The sequence below is a fragment of the Temnothorax curvispinosus genome, unplaced genomic scaffold (genome assembly GCF_003070985.1).
Source record: "Temnothorax curvispinosus isolate PA1 unplaced genomic scaffold, ASM307098v1 QBEX01017394.1, whole genome shotgun sequence".
Classification (NCBI taxonomy): domain Eukaryota; kingdom Metazoa; phylum Arthropoda; class Insecta; order Hymenoptera; family Formicidae; genus Temnothorax; species Temnothorax curvispinosus.
Genome location: NW_020227174.1, coordinates 1 through 18,650, shown reverse-complemented (window position 1 = coordinate 18,650; position 18,650 = coordinate 1). Strand labels below are relative to the sequence as shown.

At 39.4% G+C, this 18,650-nt stretch overlaps 1 protein-coding gene across 1 annotated transcript; it reads right to left on the bottom strand.

The window, feature by feature from the left end:
- Positions 1–129: 129 nt before the first annotated feature.
- LOC112467472 lies at positions 130–18,646 on the bottom strand (the record flags this gene model as incomplete). Its single annotated transcript, XM_025036110.1, has 10 exons — positions 130–2,292; positions 3,668–3,784; positions 4,698–4,863; positions 8,714–8,923; positions 12,190–12,439; positions 17,175–17,277; positions 17,545–17,807; positions 17,890–17,980; positions 18,051–18,203; positions 18,375–18,646. Coding segments are annotated over 10 exons (1,755 nt in total), but the record flags the coding sequence as incomplete, so codon positions are not given.
- Positions 18,647–18,650: the final 4 nt, after the last annotated feature.

Genomic DNA, 18,650 nt, shown 5'->3' with positions numbered 1-18,650 from the left:
CGCAGCCTATAATATGCCAAAGCCTACGCAGCTGTGAACGACAACCCGTCATGCTGACCTGATGTATGTCAGTAGAACAACCGGTACAAGAGGAAAGAGGATAAACTGGAAACAAGTAATGCCCCGTCGTTGAAAATATAAATATAACTTTTTATATAATATTGTCAGAAAAATATTACAAATATTGAACGTTCACTTTCATAAGTATAACTTGAACATCTCTCTCCAGCCTTTCACGTTCAGAAAGCATAATCGGAGAATATACCGAAGCTCTATCACTTCAGTCTGTTGAGGCAGGAAGTTTTGAATCACATATTTTAACAGAAATCGATATGTACATAATAAACTGCGTTATCCTATTAATATCGTTAAAAGTATCAGTAAAAATCTCGATGTGAGGTGGTATTCGTGGACTAGCCGCGAGCACGCAAAAAGTAAAGTGCAACAGAGGTAACATCTATGTAAATTTTCACACTTCCAGATAAAATATAAATCTTTTGTAATCGCGCGGATTCAACAACTTATACGATAAATAAATTCGCGAATAATAACATCTTCGCTTTAATTAACGTAACAATACGCAAGGTAAATTAATTTTAGTTTAATGATATGCATTCCGTGAATGTTGAAAATGGACCTCCGATGGTGGACGATTTAACTTTCCCTGGGAAACATCTCGACGGATGATTAGGCAAATGCGGTATATATACTTTGGAAACAACGTCTTTTGGAGTTCGTCACAATGCGCAATGCATGGCTGAAGCACTGCGCATTTTGCAACGATTTTTTTCGCGAATTCTTTTAAAATTAAATCAAACTAAGGCGAGAAGATCACTCATTGGAGAAGAATGACATATGTAGCGTTTGATAATAAGCGGATTTGAAATAATGTTTCTTAAATGAAACTACTAAGATGTTAATTAAAATGTGAATTAAAAGGAAGTTCTTTGATAAATCACGTTTCAGAATTGCAAGTATATAACGAAATGTTATTTTTCGGTTAATTTTAAATAGATAATTCATTTCGATGCATTTTGACTTGAGGCATTGAATTAATTTTTGGCAATATCTTTTCAATTCTCGCCTTAATCACAAAATGCGCCTATTAATGAATACCAAACGTGACAAACAAAAAATTTTATAGGCGATCACGCGACGCAGATCGGCGACGATGCGAAACCCGTGGCTGTCGAGTTTCGCAGCTGCGGAAAAAACGCGCGGGCTAAAAACGCCGAATATCGCAGAACGCATGATGTAAAATTGTGAGTATACCGAAAGCCCGTACGGTCGATGCAAACGGACGAAGGAGTCGAACGCGGTTCTCTTCAAAAGAATTCGCTAATATACGGGATATACAATTTATTGTCACGAGAAGCGCGTCGACTGTCGTGTGGGTTTGTCATTGACCGGAGCCTTCGTTGAAAAATTTCCTAAAAAGCTTCTTTGTAAGTGACGATCATTCACTCGACCGAAGGCGCAGCGAACGTAACTCTTTAGCAGGATTGTCGCTGATCCAGCAGCGACTTCCTGGTTGTTCCTGGTCCCACACACGTATTTTATCGCGTCGAATAACTCGTCCTCGGACGATTAATAAACCTCTAATTCCTTTTCGCTGTGCCTTCGGCGCCGGAATGCACGTCGCTCGTCACTCTCGTCGCGACGCGACGAATCGCTCGCGAGTCATCCGCGTCGCCATTCCGCAACGCACGGGCGTCTTCGCGGATGACCACGACGCGTCGCTATTGTCAGTGTCACTCGATCAGTGCAGTTTGAGCGCGTCCTTATCAGCGCGGGATGCGGGACGCGCGTCGAGCGTCGTCTCCACCACCCGGTTATCGCCGCGCTATCTTGGTCCCGGAAAGCGATCGCCCCTGGACTTTCCCGATCGTATTTCTGATACAGAGGCACGCGGAAAACCGAGTCGTCGAGACGGTCGACGTACGATTTTCTTTTTCGAAGAACAAGCGGAATGTGCAGTACGGGAAGGACTTATTTGGCGCGGTGGCGGCGACGACGACGACGACGATTCCGAAGCCCTGGGGGGCGAGGGCTTCGCAACGAGGTAGCGGTCGGACGTCGGAGAGCAGTCGGGGTGTCACGCGTTGGAATTTAGTGGTCCCACGGTGGCCGACGATAATGACACCGCGACGCGATCCGACCGTTTACTTGTTGTGCACCAGATTCAGGAATTCCTCGCGGGTCTTCGGGTCGTCCCGGAACACGCCCAGCATCGTCGAGGTCACTGTCTTGCTGTTGATCTTCTGCACGCCCCTCATCACCATGCACATGTGCCTGCAACGTATGCAAAAGAATTTTTTTCCTTTTCCTGGGTGCGTGCGTGCCGTAATGTATAATTAAAATCGCAATAAGAAAATCGCGAAAAAAAAAAGATCGGACCGTTAGATCTCGTGTTACAGATATACCTTGATGCCTTCGCGAGAGGCAGATCTTATCGATTCGCAAGCAGGAGGATTTGATTAACTAATGTGTATCATATCGCGAACGGGTTCTCCGGCCGGCTTGGGGAAACCCGCGCGTGCCCCCGATGTCGTAACACACGACACGATCGTGGTGGTCTGTAATAGCTCTGATCTGTTATCGGTTTATATTATTTTCATAGAATAAGTCGACTTATATACATATAGTCATTCATCCTCGCGGCGCGGCGAGTCGGGCGGAAAAGTATATAGTGTCTATAAATTATTTGCACAGACCGACGAGAATATCGTCGGTCCTTGCGAGAATAGCACCGCGTTAGGAGTTATTACTTAATTATCGGTTTATCACTCTCGCGGGATAAATCGGGCGGTTTTAACCGCGCAAGGCAGTTAATTTATTCGCGCGCGGGGGCTGGTATAAAAATAGTGCCGGTGTACGCGAAAATAACGCCGGTAATAGGATTACTCGCCCGAGAAGATGACAAAAATACCTAGCCCCGATATGGCGGGAGATAAATCTGCGTGGATAATAAAGTCTTGGCAATAACGTTACGAGTTATTTGCGCGAGCCAATCGCTCTCTCTCGGGAGATACTCCGATCAATTATCATCACTGATATCTCGGAAAACCGCAACTATCGGAAGTCGCGCGCGTGATCTTCCTGAATTATTCACGATTGCGTCGGGCGTGTGCTCGCGTTTTCCATATTAATCACAGGCGACGATTAATAACCCCGGCTGGCGATCGAGGTGACACTTACGCACCCCCGCGCGAGATTTATCGGCCGCGCTAATGCATACGCCGTGTAACAAACAACCGGATCGTTACGTGAATGCTTTAATTATGTGCAACGTTCGCGCGACGGCACAAGGTCGTGTTCCCTTGCGCGATCGTTCCACCTGCGAAAACTATTCCGCGAGCCGCATAGCCGCTGATCGAAAGGAAAGCGGCCTTAACTGGCGAACCGGCTCGACATCGCAATATCTCGCCCGAAGTACCGATCTATAATTAAAAATCATCTTGTGTACATGTACATTACGATCTGTTGTAGTTGTATTATAGTTGGCAATAATTCCGATATTTTTTAATCCTTACCCTTTGTAAATGATTCATGAGATCGTTTCGTTTTCAAATGGTCCCACTTATCTTTCAAGCGCAAAAATCGCTTCGCCATTCACGTAGTTGAAGCGATTGAAATTTTGTGATATATCATAAAATGTTATACGTACACTCCCTCAACCACGACGGCGACTCCCGCAGGCTGCACAGCCTTCGTGACCGCTATCGCGATTTGTTTCGTGAGTCGCTCCTGCACCTGGAGTCGTCTGCTGAAGATCTCCACGATTCTGCGAACAGGAAATTCTTTTTTCAAAACGATGTTTAGAAACCACCGATAAATCGGGGTCGTTAAAATCCGGGCCGAGTGCATGCAAATATTATTTCTTCCCAAATCCATTATCTAGAAGAATGCTTTACGAAAGCTAGGGGGGAAAAAAAAGTTAACGGTTTTGAAGTACGTTGGACAGCGCATCGGAATGCCATCGGTCCTGTTTCCACATTATCGACCGTTTACTTCGCTTTTAAACGGGCGTTTAACGAGTAAACGGAGATCCCGGGCCGCTACGCGCGTGAAAGTGTCTACGGTCTTAGGAGACCAGTCTCGTCATATTCTTTCTTTTCGCCTTGATATGCCACTGATCAAGGCCAGTGGACTAGTGGACGTGCAACTCGACGAAATTGTCCAAGCGTCGACCGCGAATTTCGGTGAATAAAGATGCGGAATTTCCCTCCTTTCTTATTTACACGATCGCAATTTGTCGCGCAACGTCACGCTTTGAGAAAAGGAAAAATGTATTGTACAAATATGTACATCTGCATTATAAATTATAAATTGAAAAATATATTTTTCATCTATCTTTCACTATATTAAAACATATAATTCTTCGAAAAGTAACGGCACATTTTGACTTGATTTTATATGAGGTCTTTTCATCGAAATCTAAATCTTATATTAAGGCTTTAACTTAGGAGACTAGCATCTTAGATGTTTATCGGCTAGAATCATTATCAATAAATAATTTCCACGCATGAAAGAACGACATACGTGGTGACAGAATCGCAATTAAGTGGTTCGTCCAAATGGAAGAGATTCGACCTTCAATTGCGAATAATCTATACTCGATATCGAGTTAATCAGTCGTGACTCAAAAACTCGCGGGAGACTCGATAAGATCCTTAATTAATATTTAACGTAATTACCTGGCGAGTTTGCTGAGGCCTAATATTTTTTTGCAGGGAAGGTAACCGATTGAAACCTTGCCATAGAACGGTACCAAATGGTGCTCGCACATGGAGAACATCTCGATGTCTTTTACCACCACCATCTCATCGTGATCCTCGTCAAATATAGCGTCATTAATTACATCTGTAACAGTCAGAGAAACATTTTTAGTCAAACTGGGCCATATAAAGATCACGTCAGCAAATACAGAATCGCCGACGAGTTTCATGAATTAATTGCAATATTTCGTATATAGCATAATCAGGTATATCGAGGAGATCTTTGCCCTCCTTTTAATTTGATGAAATACAAAAACAGCTGAGAGCATTGTTTCACGAAAGAAACGTTCTTTTTCGTCCTAGCGGGCGGGTTATCCTGGCTGTGATTTATTCGATATTGACCTACTTACTGCACCATGGGTCCTAGTGGTAGTGTGTACGTACGAGCGGACGGTCGGTACGTGCCTGCAGCTAGATAATGGTGGTGCTCTCCGCGTTTCCACGGCAACCTTAACAAGAAACACCCTCGCGATGACCGACAACGATGAATGAAACGGATTCACCTAACCGGCTGCGATTGAGCTTGAATTTTCCAAATGGATCGCGCAGACTCTAAAACTGGCTCTAATCACCATTTCTAACTTGTCGAATTTGAGACGTGATCGTGGAATAGCTTTCAGCCTCCAGCACAAACGCGTTAACTTCCAGCAGAGATGCGTTCGTCATATTCTTCGCGAAGCGTACAATTGAATTTCGTATGATATTTATTTCTCGGTAAAATGCACAGCCATAGGATGAGTTAGCGGCTTTGTGGAAGTGAAGCAATTTCCTTTCCTCTTGTATCTCCGCGCTAGGGGATATAGACCTTCGATTCTACGATCCGATGGTTAAACGTGATCGGCTTAGCCGATTCGATTAACTTTTACAGGTTGCCACGCGTATGGCATTTTAAAAATTCCATTGCGTTAGAAATCTCACGGAATTTATCGACCAGAAACATATGTGTATGTATTTATACAATATATATTTCTTTTATATGTCATATATATGTCTGTATATATGAATACAAAATTATAACTTGTTGAAGGAAATTCGGGCGAGCATGCAATGGGGCGAGATAAAAGCCACAAGTGGAATTGTCCGCGCTAGGGGGTGATTCGGTGAGGGTGGTCGAGCTTTCGTACGAAAGTGCCTCTTGTTTCAGATTCACCGTACCGTCGTTAATCGTGAGAGCTTATCTCGAGGGTCTCTCCGCTGTTCAAGCTAAGCCGAAGTGAATTAAAGTCCCCCATCCATCACCTACAGATGCTCTTAGTTTCAGATAGGTTCGTTAGAACGACACTTGATTATCGTGCGAGCGATTCGGGAAGACAGCTCGACACAAACCCAAAATTTAAAAAAAGAGAAATAATTCTTGGATCATCGGAATAAATAAAACTCGAAAAAAAATGCATGAGAAAATCGATACGAAATTGATTGCTTTAATTCATTAAAGATTTAATGCGAATTAAATCTCTATATCGTTAATCGTTATCAAAAAGTAGGCACGTTACTCGCTGTTAATTAATATCGCTAAAATCGAAGTAAATGCATATCTAAAAATATCTCGAGAGTCGTCACAACGATTTGTACAATTTAGCATATCATGTTGGATTTCCTTAGCTAGAACGAAATTGTTAAACGAGGAAAAGAACTCGTTCTCTGTATCAACTGGTGGTGAATTTTTCTACGAATCTCCGCAAACCTCGTAATTGTCCGAGCACCGTGACATTTATATTGAATGTACGTGACGCGAAGGAAGAAAAGAAAAAAGAAAGAGATGAAGGGGATTTTCCTCTCAAGCTGTGCCTCGTGCGCCCCTGAGAACCCCATTTATACCAAGAGCTTTACGCTCTCTTTTCTGTGAGTCGCACTTAAGTCCCACCCCCTCGACATCCCATTCTTTTTCTCTCCACCGCTTCCTCATTCTGCTCGCGATAGAGAGCGAGTTGAAAGTAAAAAAAAAAAAAAAGGACGAGAAGTGTGGTACTTTCACGGAGTACAGGCGCGCCTCTGTAATTTCGCGCTATTATTAGTCGCAATAAAAGAAATCTGGTTGCCGCGCGCGCGACGATTTCCCAGTTAATTACTTTATTACCCCCGCAAATTGTACCCTTGACTTTGCTGTAATTCCTTCATGTCCATCACATATATATCCATCACGGAAAGCTAAATGCGTTCTGGATTTTTTCAATTTTCAACTAGTGAAGAACTACCACTCTCTCTTTTTCTCAAACTCGTTGCGAGCTTTGACAAGATCGCGTGTACATCATACATAATATCTACAATATAGATGTTTTTCAAATATCTATAATAAATATATATTAAAGTTTTTTTTTATTAATCTCGGAGAGTAATGTTATATAAATGATATTTCTTTGAGCTCTATTATACATATTTCGTAAGTTGGAATATAAGCTACATATTTCTTGCTTTATAAAATAATAGACTTATAATACCGTCTGATATTTTAGTGTTATTTATTGTGAGCGTATAATGTTAGTGTGATTGATGATGACGGGGGTATATCGCAAGGCATTCCAAGCAACTTCGAAGAAATTTTCTCTGACGTATACGTTGTAACACAATGACAGCACATATATTACATCTCAACGTGTACGTTTAGATATGTATACATTACATCCCTAGTATTCTTCAGATAACATGTGTCCACCGAAAGTGTAACATAAATATATCGCCAAATGTAATTCTAGTCTTGTTAACGAATTCTTGCTATCAATTCGAATTCATTTTTCTCTTATCTTTGCAAGAAGCTTATGTATCTGTCTCGGAAGTCTTGAATTGTGTCCAATCTGATAACATGTGTTTTTCGACTAGCGTGTCAAAGTCAAGAGCATTGTTTGCAGGAAACGGAGGCTCTATCGATAATCTTGCCGATCGTAAAACGAAATGTCATAATGATTCGCGATCGCGACGGCAGGAAGTCAGATTTTGCAGAAAAGCGGCCGCCAGAGGCGATCGGCAGCCGTTGTCATTAAGCAATAAACGATGGATCGCAATCGCGTGTAATTGCCGCTTGTAAAATTCATACTACACGGATCTTCGAGCGCAGCCTTGCGTTAGCCGACCGTCAAATCAAGGCTGCACTATTTTCTCTTTTTTTTCCTGCACATATACATCCGCAGACGTATTAGTTTTGCAATATTTCCAGTGCCAATTCGAAAGGAGAGCAGTTTCAATAATTCTGTAATAAACATACAATTCCGACTTTTACTTCTTGTTTTTTTAGCTATTTTTCAAAAGTAACTGACTGCGATTAACCTTGAGAATTTTTGATAAAGATACACTATATAGCTATTTCGTTGATATATATATCTTATAAATAATGACGTTCAAAATTTCTCAATAATAAGATCGAAATCATCACCGATGTACTATATTATTTTAAAATTCGCGATGTTAATCCATTATTTTTGCCCCCCGGCAAACATTTTCAGATTAGATTAGATATTTATATTTTTTTCATTTTGATTAGATTAAATTAAAACATTTTTATTATGTAGAAAATAATCTCTCTCGAAAAATTTAAATTATTCGAACTTTAAGCTTGAAACCTAAATCATTCTTGCTTCCATTCCGAGTCTTTTTTGTCAAAAGTTGAAGGATAAACGATGCAGTATTATTTGTACGTATTTGCATTTGTGCATATTGCTTTCTATTATCGGAGGCACTTTGCAAATGCATTCTTATCAAACATATTACATAAAGGCATTTATCTGTAATGGATAGATGTATAATATGGATACGTAATAGACAAAATGACGTTGCAAAAAACAAATTTACACTATTTTTCACTAAAACTTTCCTCAATTTATGAATTTTTAAATATCGCAAATCAATCATCAAAGAAAGAGAAAAAGAGAGAGCTCTCAAAAAATGTTCTAATTATAATATATAAATTCTTATTCAATGTAATAAAAAGTAATAAAACTTGCCTTCGAGACTCTGATCGTAGCCTTTCGTAAAAAAGAGCATGGCCTTCGCGGCGCGTTCCGGGGTTTTTAGGAGTCCCTGTCGTTCCGGATCTTCGCCCAGCGAACTCAGGAGCAGCTTGTAACTTCGGGACATTTCCGGTAGCATCGCCTCTCGCGTGGGCGGTCGGTGGTCCAGCTCTAAATCGTGATGGAACATACATTTCTCGTGGCCTGAAACGCAAAGAAAACGCAACGCCGATTAGCCTGGAGAACAAAACGATCGCGTGGATGCCGATCGCATTTTCCCGCCCACGATTGTCGAGGATTTTCGCTGGACGATATAACGCTGGAACGAACAACGTGTCAACATCTTTGCTATCGCGTGTCATGACCCGTGAATCGCGTCGCGCGCATATTCACGTATAATCATGGAATGAGCTGCGTGCGGTCACACCGCAATTGAATGTCTCGCGCTCATTATGCACGAGATAAGATTTCTTCCCAGCGACATGCCAGCGGATTCGATCAGATATTTCGTTTATCGTCTCCGCGTTAAATCTTCTGTTCTGTCGACAGAGAACCTGACGTAATCTGACAGCAGACCGGCAGCAGAACATAATCTGTTATTTCATCATTTAAACGGGATACTTTATTTATGTAAATAATTACGAAATGGCAGATCTCTTCTCGTTTCCGTTGATGTATCGGCGCATTTCGTTGGCAGATTCCATAATATTTCCACTGGCGACATTTGCAGCTTCGTAAAAATCTGCTTTCAATTTGGCTGTATCTGAGTTTGCTGAGAAGGCTGAACAGTCTGATTTATCTCACGCGTGTGGACGAGTCAAGTTGACGACAGCATATCTTCGGCGAGTTCTCTGTTTTCCGCGACAGCTGTGCGAAACTTTTCACGAGTCTGAGATTTTCACTGTCGGAGCAAATCTCGCAGAGGTTCTCAGAGCAGATGCGGCACGAGCAGCTCGCGTCGGTTGGCTCTGCATTTGCGTAACTGTTGACATTTCATTAGTCACCGGGGATTCAATGACCGATTCGATCGGTTTTCACAATGGCCTGTGAAGTTGATCGATTCGTAGACTCGCGCGTGACACGCCGCCGCGTACTTAGAAATTATGACGAGCTGATTAACGACTTAACTATGAGGGCAAGTGATAAGAATTTCGCGTATGCATCCGACGATTGTTCTTTTTGGACGAACCGCTTAAGAAAATTGTTCCGTCGTTCGTGAGAGAACAAAGTGGCGTACGCGATTAAAATAGTATGCTTTTCCATTTCGTGTGCGTAAACGGTGCGTAGAAAGTGCTCGGCAAAACAGATTCAAGGTTTCGCGTGCAATATTATTCATGGACTCGCGAGCGATCGGCTTCTCTAAGACGACGACGACGACGAGAGAAGCGCGTATTCATGTTGGAAACTCAGTTAGCCCGTCTCTTCCTAATGAACCGTGTCGCGTAATTGAATCTAGTGCCGACGACAAAGCGGTCATTAGAGGCGACGTGGAAAATTCGTTCGATACGACATCGAAAGAATACCAATTCCATTATCGAATCCCGCTAATTTCCAGCGTGGAAAATAATTCAATATTTGCAGAAACTAATAGCAGAGAAATGTCGATCTGTTCGTTTCCATACTTGATATGCAGTAGCAGCGACGATTCCGCTGCGACAATAATAATAAATTTCTTTACGCGTTTTCGTAATGAAATATTCATAATATCCGTTATTTCGAAAGTTCAGTTCATAAGCGAGAGATAGTGCTTTTAATTCGGTTGTAACATAAATTTTTTTTATTAAGCGATCTGATAGATCACGGCATACTTTCTTTGTAAATTTTTTGAATTTTTGCAATATCTTCAAAATTGAAGAAAATATAGTACACGAAAGCTGTGCTGTCATACTTTATAGACGTCATACTTATACGTCATATTATAAGAAATGACGTCATACCTTTGAAGTTGCCGTCATCAAAGAAACTTTAGCAAGCTATAACTTTCTCAAATTTAGGTTTTTTTTAAATTCAAAAAGTACTAAAAATCGGCTTAGATTCTCTACATTAATTATGGATACGCTTAATAAAAAAAAAAAATGTTAAAACCGAATTGTCATGAAGATAGAAACGTATCCTCTCTTTTACGTTTAAAAATATCTCCGCGATAAATTGAGTCGACTAATTATGACGATATCATTAATTGTCTCTCCGTTTAATCAAGCTTTCGAAAAAAAAGTTATAACGCAATATCGAATTGTTCACGAGGCTCTCGAAACAATGACCGATATTTTTATTGTCGCAGTGGAGTTTTTAGCGATTCATTGATTACATCTTTCTTGTGGAATTTTTTTGATATCGCTCTACAATATCAAATTACGTTCAAGGAATGATTTCTCACGAGGCTTTCGAAATCACGACCGACCTTTTTATTATCGCAGTGAAGTTTTATTGATTACATCTTTCGTCTGAAATTTTTTTTATATCGCCCTGCCACGTGTCACATTTTTGTAAGTTACAGTTATACCTTGCACATCACCATAACTGTACCCCGGCGATGTGCCCATACTTGTTTATCATTTCACGATTATCGCGATGTAATACGAGAATAGTTCTTCCGACGACCGTTCATCAAAATTTATTACGTGCTGATACCGAAAAAGATTCACAGATAATAATATTCCGTAATTGATATTGTTACATATACAATAATTTATCAATTCTTAAATGGATGAATTTTGTATCCATGAAGTAAAAATATACAGCGAATAACACGAAAACGTCTAAAAAAATATAAATGACTTTTACTTTTTCAAAGACTCAACTTTTAATTTTGTGATTAACTCGAGAATATTTAAACTGTTTCTTTTTGAGGATGACGTCGTGTCTCTAATGAGAATTTTATAAGGTTACTATATTTCTGCACATTAATGCGTTTTAAAATATTTATCATTATTATCATAAAATATTAATTATCATAAAATATTAATGCGTTATAAAATATATCTCAAAAAATAATTATATGTATAACATGGCCAATATAATTCTTGAAAATTTGAGTGGAATCTTAAATGTCAGGATTTTATATTTTAGTTATTTATAAGTGCATAAATATCAATGAAATTTCGTAAAGCCCATTTAAGCCTGACGCGTTAAAACGAGATACGAGCGAGAATTACGTTATATTGTGTTTACGTCTATCGATCGGCTCGAAAAACAAGAAGCAACACTCGACGCGATGCAGTAATTGCGATACACACTCTATTGTAATAATTAAAATAACTCGCCTGTCAATTTTGCACACAAGTACCTTCCGTAATTCTTTTAACAAAGATGCGTTATGATCAACAAAATTCAGCAGATTTGCATTCAATGGATTATTTACATCAAGATGAAACGCAACTATCTGTAATGTTTCAAAAAGAATTAATGCGATAGAATAGAATTTTTCATGACTACGTGATTGTTTTTAATAATTATCAGGTATTTCGTACCTTTTGTCGTGGATGTACGCGGTGTTCTTGGTGTACCGGGGACATCCAGATCAGTTTCTTCGATATTGTCGCTCCACGAAACCGCCCTCAATGGTAAGGGCTTCTTGATCATTATCGAATTATCGTCCTCGCCATCATACATCTTCAGCTTCGCGCATTGGCTCGATACTCCGTTCATGATTGATAATCTTTCGCGTGTCGATCGTTCGATTCTTGGCACTTGGTTCTGATTCGGAAGGTGAGGAGGTTTCCGGGATACGTCGAACGGTTAGGGATAGTTATACCCGTCTAAAAAGATTTGAAATGTATTGTGAGAAACGTGTTGATAAAATTAATTGGAGCGATCAGATGCAATGTATTTTTGTATAAACACTTTTGCGTTACTGAACGATATTAAAGACAGATGTTTCAATATTAAGCAACAATATTATCTTACGCGTTGACCTATTAATTATACAAGGATCAGTTTCATATTTAAATTACAACGATAATGGGTCCATTAATTTATCAATTAAGAACCGGTTATTCCAACGTGTTGGTAAACTATATAACTAATAGACAAGCAGAAAATTTCTAGATTTAAAAAAGTCTTATGGTCGTTACCATATGTATTTTAATTTGATTCTTTATTCATCTAAAAGAGTCTCTCTTCACTAGACATCACTTGCAGTAACCGCTTGACATTTAACATTTATCGTATCAAGAACTTATAACTTCGCGTAACGCACATGAAAAACAATTTATCGGTACCGCTCGCGAACTGGGACACTTCCCGAAACAACTGAGTCAATTTTTTTAAAGTACACAGCATTTCAATGAACAAATTTAAAACGTTCGCGTGAAACAGAATCAAAAAGACTCCTAATCGAACTTACTTCAAACACGACTCGTCGTCTTGCGTCGGAAGGAACTGTTCTCGTCCTGGTGACGAGTGAGGAGGATCTCGGAAGCTGCGCGCCGGCAAGGGCCGCGCGTGACGCACGCGAGGACGGCACGTGTAGAGCAGGGCAGGTGGAGAGACGGTTGCGAGGAGAGAAGCACCTGTACCGCGTGCGACGAGCGACGGACACGCGGAGGAGTCGCGATTCTCAGGACGGGCGGAGCGCGACTGATCCGAGCGTGGACCGAGCGACGGTGGTAGCGGCGAGAACGAACGTCACCCGCGAGTCCTTCCGTATATATGCGCGCGGTCCCCGTGTCTCTCTCTCTCTTTCTCTCTCTCATTCTCTCCCTCCGACCGCTATTCCTACTCTGTATCACAAAGAGCTGCGATACTATTTCGCGTTGGAGATTATGAGAGAGAGGAAGAGAGAGGGATGATTTTCGTCTCCTCTGCGATTTGAAAATGCGTGCCAGGATGCGGTGTATCTAGACATTGCATTAGAATATCTGATGGATATCAAGTCATTAGAATATTCCCAGGTAGCAGGATGACGTCTAAAGACGTCTTAATGACGTTTTATTGACGTTATAGAGACGTCATTAATACGTTATTAATACGTCACTTGACGTCACTCTGCTAGCTGGGTTATCCCGCATCGACAGGAAGTAAGATTTTCGCGGTTCATGTTACCGTGTCTCTTATCATTTCGTCTCTTTTCCTCCCTCGTGCACCGCACTTATGATCGACAATGAGGAAATGATTTCGCGCCAGGACGCAGGACTGCCTAGTCCTCGAGACTCGAGTGCAACTGGGGAATTAATAGAATCATGCCCTTTGTACCCTTGGATTTCCGCTATCTTTTCTCTTTGTGTGTTTTGCATCGATCTATCCACGTTTCTTTCATCCATTCTATCAGAAACTTCGCGTAGATATTATTATAAAATATTATTGTAAAATTAGAGTCTTAAAAAAACCTAAAACATAAAGGATCTAATAAAATTTCATAATTAAGAAATTAGCTTAACGAAATGATATTTAATTGAGTAGATAATTAATTGATAATTTTTATTGGTTCATCAAGGAATTTTAGTCGATCAATTGAATAAAAAAACGGAAAAGGAAAAAAGAACTTTTTGTTAGTGTCTATAAATTCTTACGTAGAGGAACTCACTGATATTAGGCTATCTCGTTCCGTCGGCAAGGAAACCCCATCAGCTTCCTTTACATTAGCTTAAGGTATAATTAGAAAAACCCTTAGGGAATTGAATCCGGGATTTCCACCTGGTTGATTCTCACAAGGAGAATTTCCTTTCATTTTCACCGCAGAACAATATTGATTCTCCGGACAATTAAAATTTTGTTAAAAAACTCTGCGTGTCTGTATATGCATGATGAAACGCATACGCATTACAATTATCTATTACAATTCATCCTTATAAAAGCACGTTTAAAAAGATAAAATTCTATTCTAGCCCAAGATTAGATTCCCGCAATTAAGATTCCATTAATAATTGATAATTTATACGATATCCGAGACGTATACGAAATGGAGGTAAGAAACGAAGAATGTGCAACGGGCGTAGCATAATGATCGACTTCGCGTTCTTCTTTTTCATACGTAAGATAATGTAGCAATGTAAATGTGTAAAATATAAAATAAATGCAAAATTAAATATACGATTTGCACGCCTTAATTAATTCATTTTTGCCGTGTATCAATCGCGGTGATTAGATAGGTCTAATCTACTCATCGAAAGTTACACTCGAGATAACAAGGAGAGATTTGCGTGATTTTCGCTTCGCGGGAGACCTTTGGCTAAGTAGCATTTACAATAATATTTATCAAGTCAATTAAGATGTAACGGAATGATTAGATAACGGAACGAATCACCGATTTATCCAAGTGACACACGCACGCACATCATCGGAGTGTCCTGTGGACTTGGACCAAAAAGGGAAATAAGAGAAGCAGGAATATAGGGTAAATGGGTTTTGCAAGAGAGTCGGAAAGTATCTACGTCATGATGAATCCCGACGTCAAGCAACCGGTTCTTATATATATGCGCGTTGTCTTTTCCTCAAGAGAAAGAGGCACGTTTAGAGGCACCTCACTCATTTCCTCGATATTTTATTTTCAACTCTTGTGAAAAAACGTAAAGGACCTGTATACTCGGCATCTTCCAAGTTTCTCATCCACGGATTCCCAGGTAGCAGAGTGACGTCAAATGACGTATTAATAACGTACGTCTTAATGACGTCTCTAATAATATTAAGCCCACTTTAGGCAATCTGTAATCCGCGTCAGAAATCAAGATACAATTACATATATTTTTGATTTTGCGCGAATTATAATTAGTAGATAGTCTAAAACGGGTCTCTTAAACTCTGTTGTTGTCGCGTTAGAATCTTTCGATATTTGATATTTGTTGATAGTATTATCTCTGTATTAAGGAGAAACAGATATATCGCTCAAGTTAAGATTTCCATGAAACATATCTTGCAACCATCTCGTGTGTAGCGAGTATAGTAAATAACGAAAATCCGATTCAATGTGTGAATAATGATGTACAATTCCTACAACCGCGCTTTATAGTCATACCTGGCTAGGCACAAGGCTGGATAATATTGGCTATATCGCGTCAAAAGATCATTCTCACCCTCGATAGTGAAAACGCGCATTACCGAGCCGGCCTCGATACTTTTTGCCGGTGAATGCCTGTGTCTTTTTGCCAGTCAGCAAATGAGAATTCATAGCAGAGGAACTCGATTCCTCGCGGCATGCTTCCTACATAAACATTCTTCGCAGAAGAGTAACAGGAAGGTAGTTTACAAATCGTTCCTTGTAAAGTTAAAATTTTTCCATAAATGGAGGTTTTCTTCATGAATCAATAAACTAAATAACGACACGTTATCAACAGTTATTGTTCTTGATGATAACATATCGTCCTGGTCTTCAGCTTAAAAATATCCTGTATAAATGTAATATCGCTATCCTTCTACTTCCAAGTCAGAGAAGCACACGTTCATCGTTCTAACTCGACAATTTACATTTCTTCTCGAATTATTAAAGATATATCTTTAAAAAATATTAAATGATTCCATATAATCGCAATCAATCGAGATACCCGTCCTACAGGTTGCTCTATTCAATTTCTCTTCTTATTCATGCAATTTTGAAATTCATAAATGTGTTTGCGACAAGTAAAAGACAATGTCATGATTAATCCTAAAGAATAAAAAACATCCTGCATGTAAATATGTCATTCTGTCGTCCTCGGAAGTTGTAGATCTGATATTTCGTTCGATTTCGGATCGAAAGAAAAAGGGAATATCGTGAACTGCGTTTTACGGTAGAGCGGATAGACCGACGCGTTTCACGTTAACTCGCTCTCTTTTTTTACGACAATCACGACCTTCCGCGGAAATGAGAAGTCGAATAAATTATATATCGTGCGAGAGCGATCGCAACGAGCGACGTGTTGTACACCTAATCTGTATGATCGTCGTCGGCGATCGGCAAGAATCAAGTCGTTTTCCTTCGCGGAGGGATTTTACGCAAACGGAATCCCCCCGCATGACGTAGACGCGTTGAATCAGTACGCTGACTAGATGATTCTGAGATTTTTACTAAAATTACAATTTATATAGTCTGCCTTTCTTACGAATGGTGCGTATACCTCGTATACAGGAAAATTACCCAGGAGGAAATGCGTAATTACAGACATAAATGATTTATTTTAATAATAGTAAAAATAAAAAATTGTGTTAAGAAGTTTAATATCAAATTATATTAAATTACACCACATGTATTAAACAAGTAATGATGAAAAGATGTACAATTCAGCAAACATTGTATTATATTTTATATTTTTATATACATCATAAATCTTTTTCTCATTTTTTATGTAGCAATAAATAATGTTTATTAAACTGTAATAACATTTTAACATTCATATTTTATAAATACCTTCCTCTTGAAATATCATAAAATACATATGTATAGACCATAAAGTTCAAAACCACAAAAATATTAATATCAAAATCAAACGTAATTATAAAGCGTGTTAGTAAGAAAATATTACCAATAAGAATTGTATATTTATTTTTCGGTAGATGATATCACCTCGAATTTAATATTGTGTTTATTCATTTGCTCGATCAGAGACGTTTTACCAAATGCAGCACCGGGAGTGAGCACTCCTCCACTGTAAAGATATAACAACACAAAAATAAAGCCGAAGTTCAACATGTAATTATAATTATTATTATTTTAATTGCTTATATTATAAACTGGAAAATTTTGAAGTTTTCAAGCAATGACTATAGGCCTGTTCGTTTTTGCTGCACTTCTGAACTAGTGCAATAAGTTAGAATGAAACAAATATATCTTCTTTCAGTTCAGAAGTGCAGCGAAAACAAATAAGCCTTATGTTAGACAGAGAGTTACATTAAGCAATTAATGATTCACTCACTTGTCAGGTATTTTGTCACTTTCGTTAAGGATTGTAATTGCCGATAAGATCGCTATGATGCTAGTCCCTTCATATGCGGGAGAATCACCGGTGACTTTGGTGACTACTTCCTTATTAGGTGGATTTGTGTGTTTATCAGTAGGTTCCGCCAATTTTTCAGTCCATCCACGGGCTTTGAACGTTATAGAAAAGTGTGTCGATTTCAAAGTTTCCATATTCGGATTCTCGTGGCTGATAAAACCGAATGAAAATAAAGAGGGATACTGCAAATATCGCGTTTAATTATTTCATATCAATCATTTTGACCTAAATCATTTTGACAATCGTAAATATTTTGAAACGTACTTTTAGAAGTAAATTACGACCGCATGCCATGCGAGTCATGATTAACAAAATCATACCGGTAATAGACAACATCAGGAGCGCAATGAAAGACCTAGTAATAAATGTACATTAGCAGAAATTACTTCTCAATACTTGTGGCATTTTATCGATATTGTACTGACTTCAACGTGGCATAAACTTGAACTTGTGCAGGCCTCTCTTTGTACTTGTCATACAGGAATCGCTGTGTACGAAGAGCTAGTGGACGATCGGCACTTGGAAACCGTACAGACCATCCTTCAGAGACATCACTTCGGTGAACTAGACCTAGACCTCTGCAATGAACGGAATTATTAACGCTGCTTATCATCAATAATAATATAATCACTATTTTTTTTGTACAAGTTTTGCATAATTTGTAAATACCTGATAATCATCAAACTTGACTTATAATTGACAAAATTATAATTTATAATTGTACACATAATGTTTTGGAAGATGCAGACCTTGGTTTTAATTTTGGTGTAAATTCGGGCAATTTGGTAGGATACAATTTTTCGCGTAATTCCCGTAGTTCATGTGCATGAGCCAGACTATATATCGCAGATTCCCAAGTTCCATAATTCAGATACGTATGTTTGTTATCGGTGGCGGTTGACCATATCGACATGTATACTTCAACATCATTGACTTCTCCTCCAAATTTCTCTTGCGTGAAAATGATTCCCAAATCGGTAGGGACACAGTCAAAGCCGCAAGCGCTCACTACGTAAATACCAGCT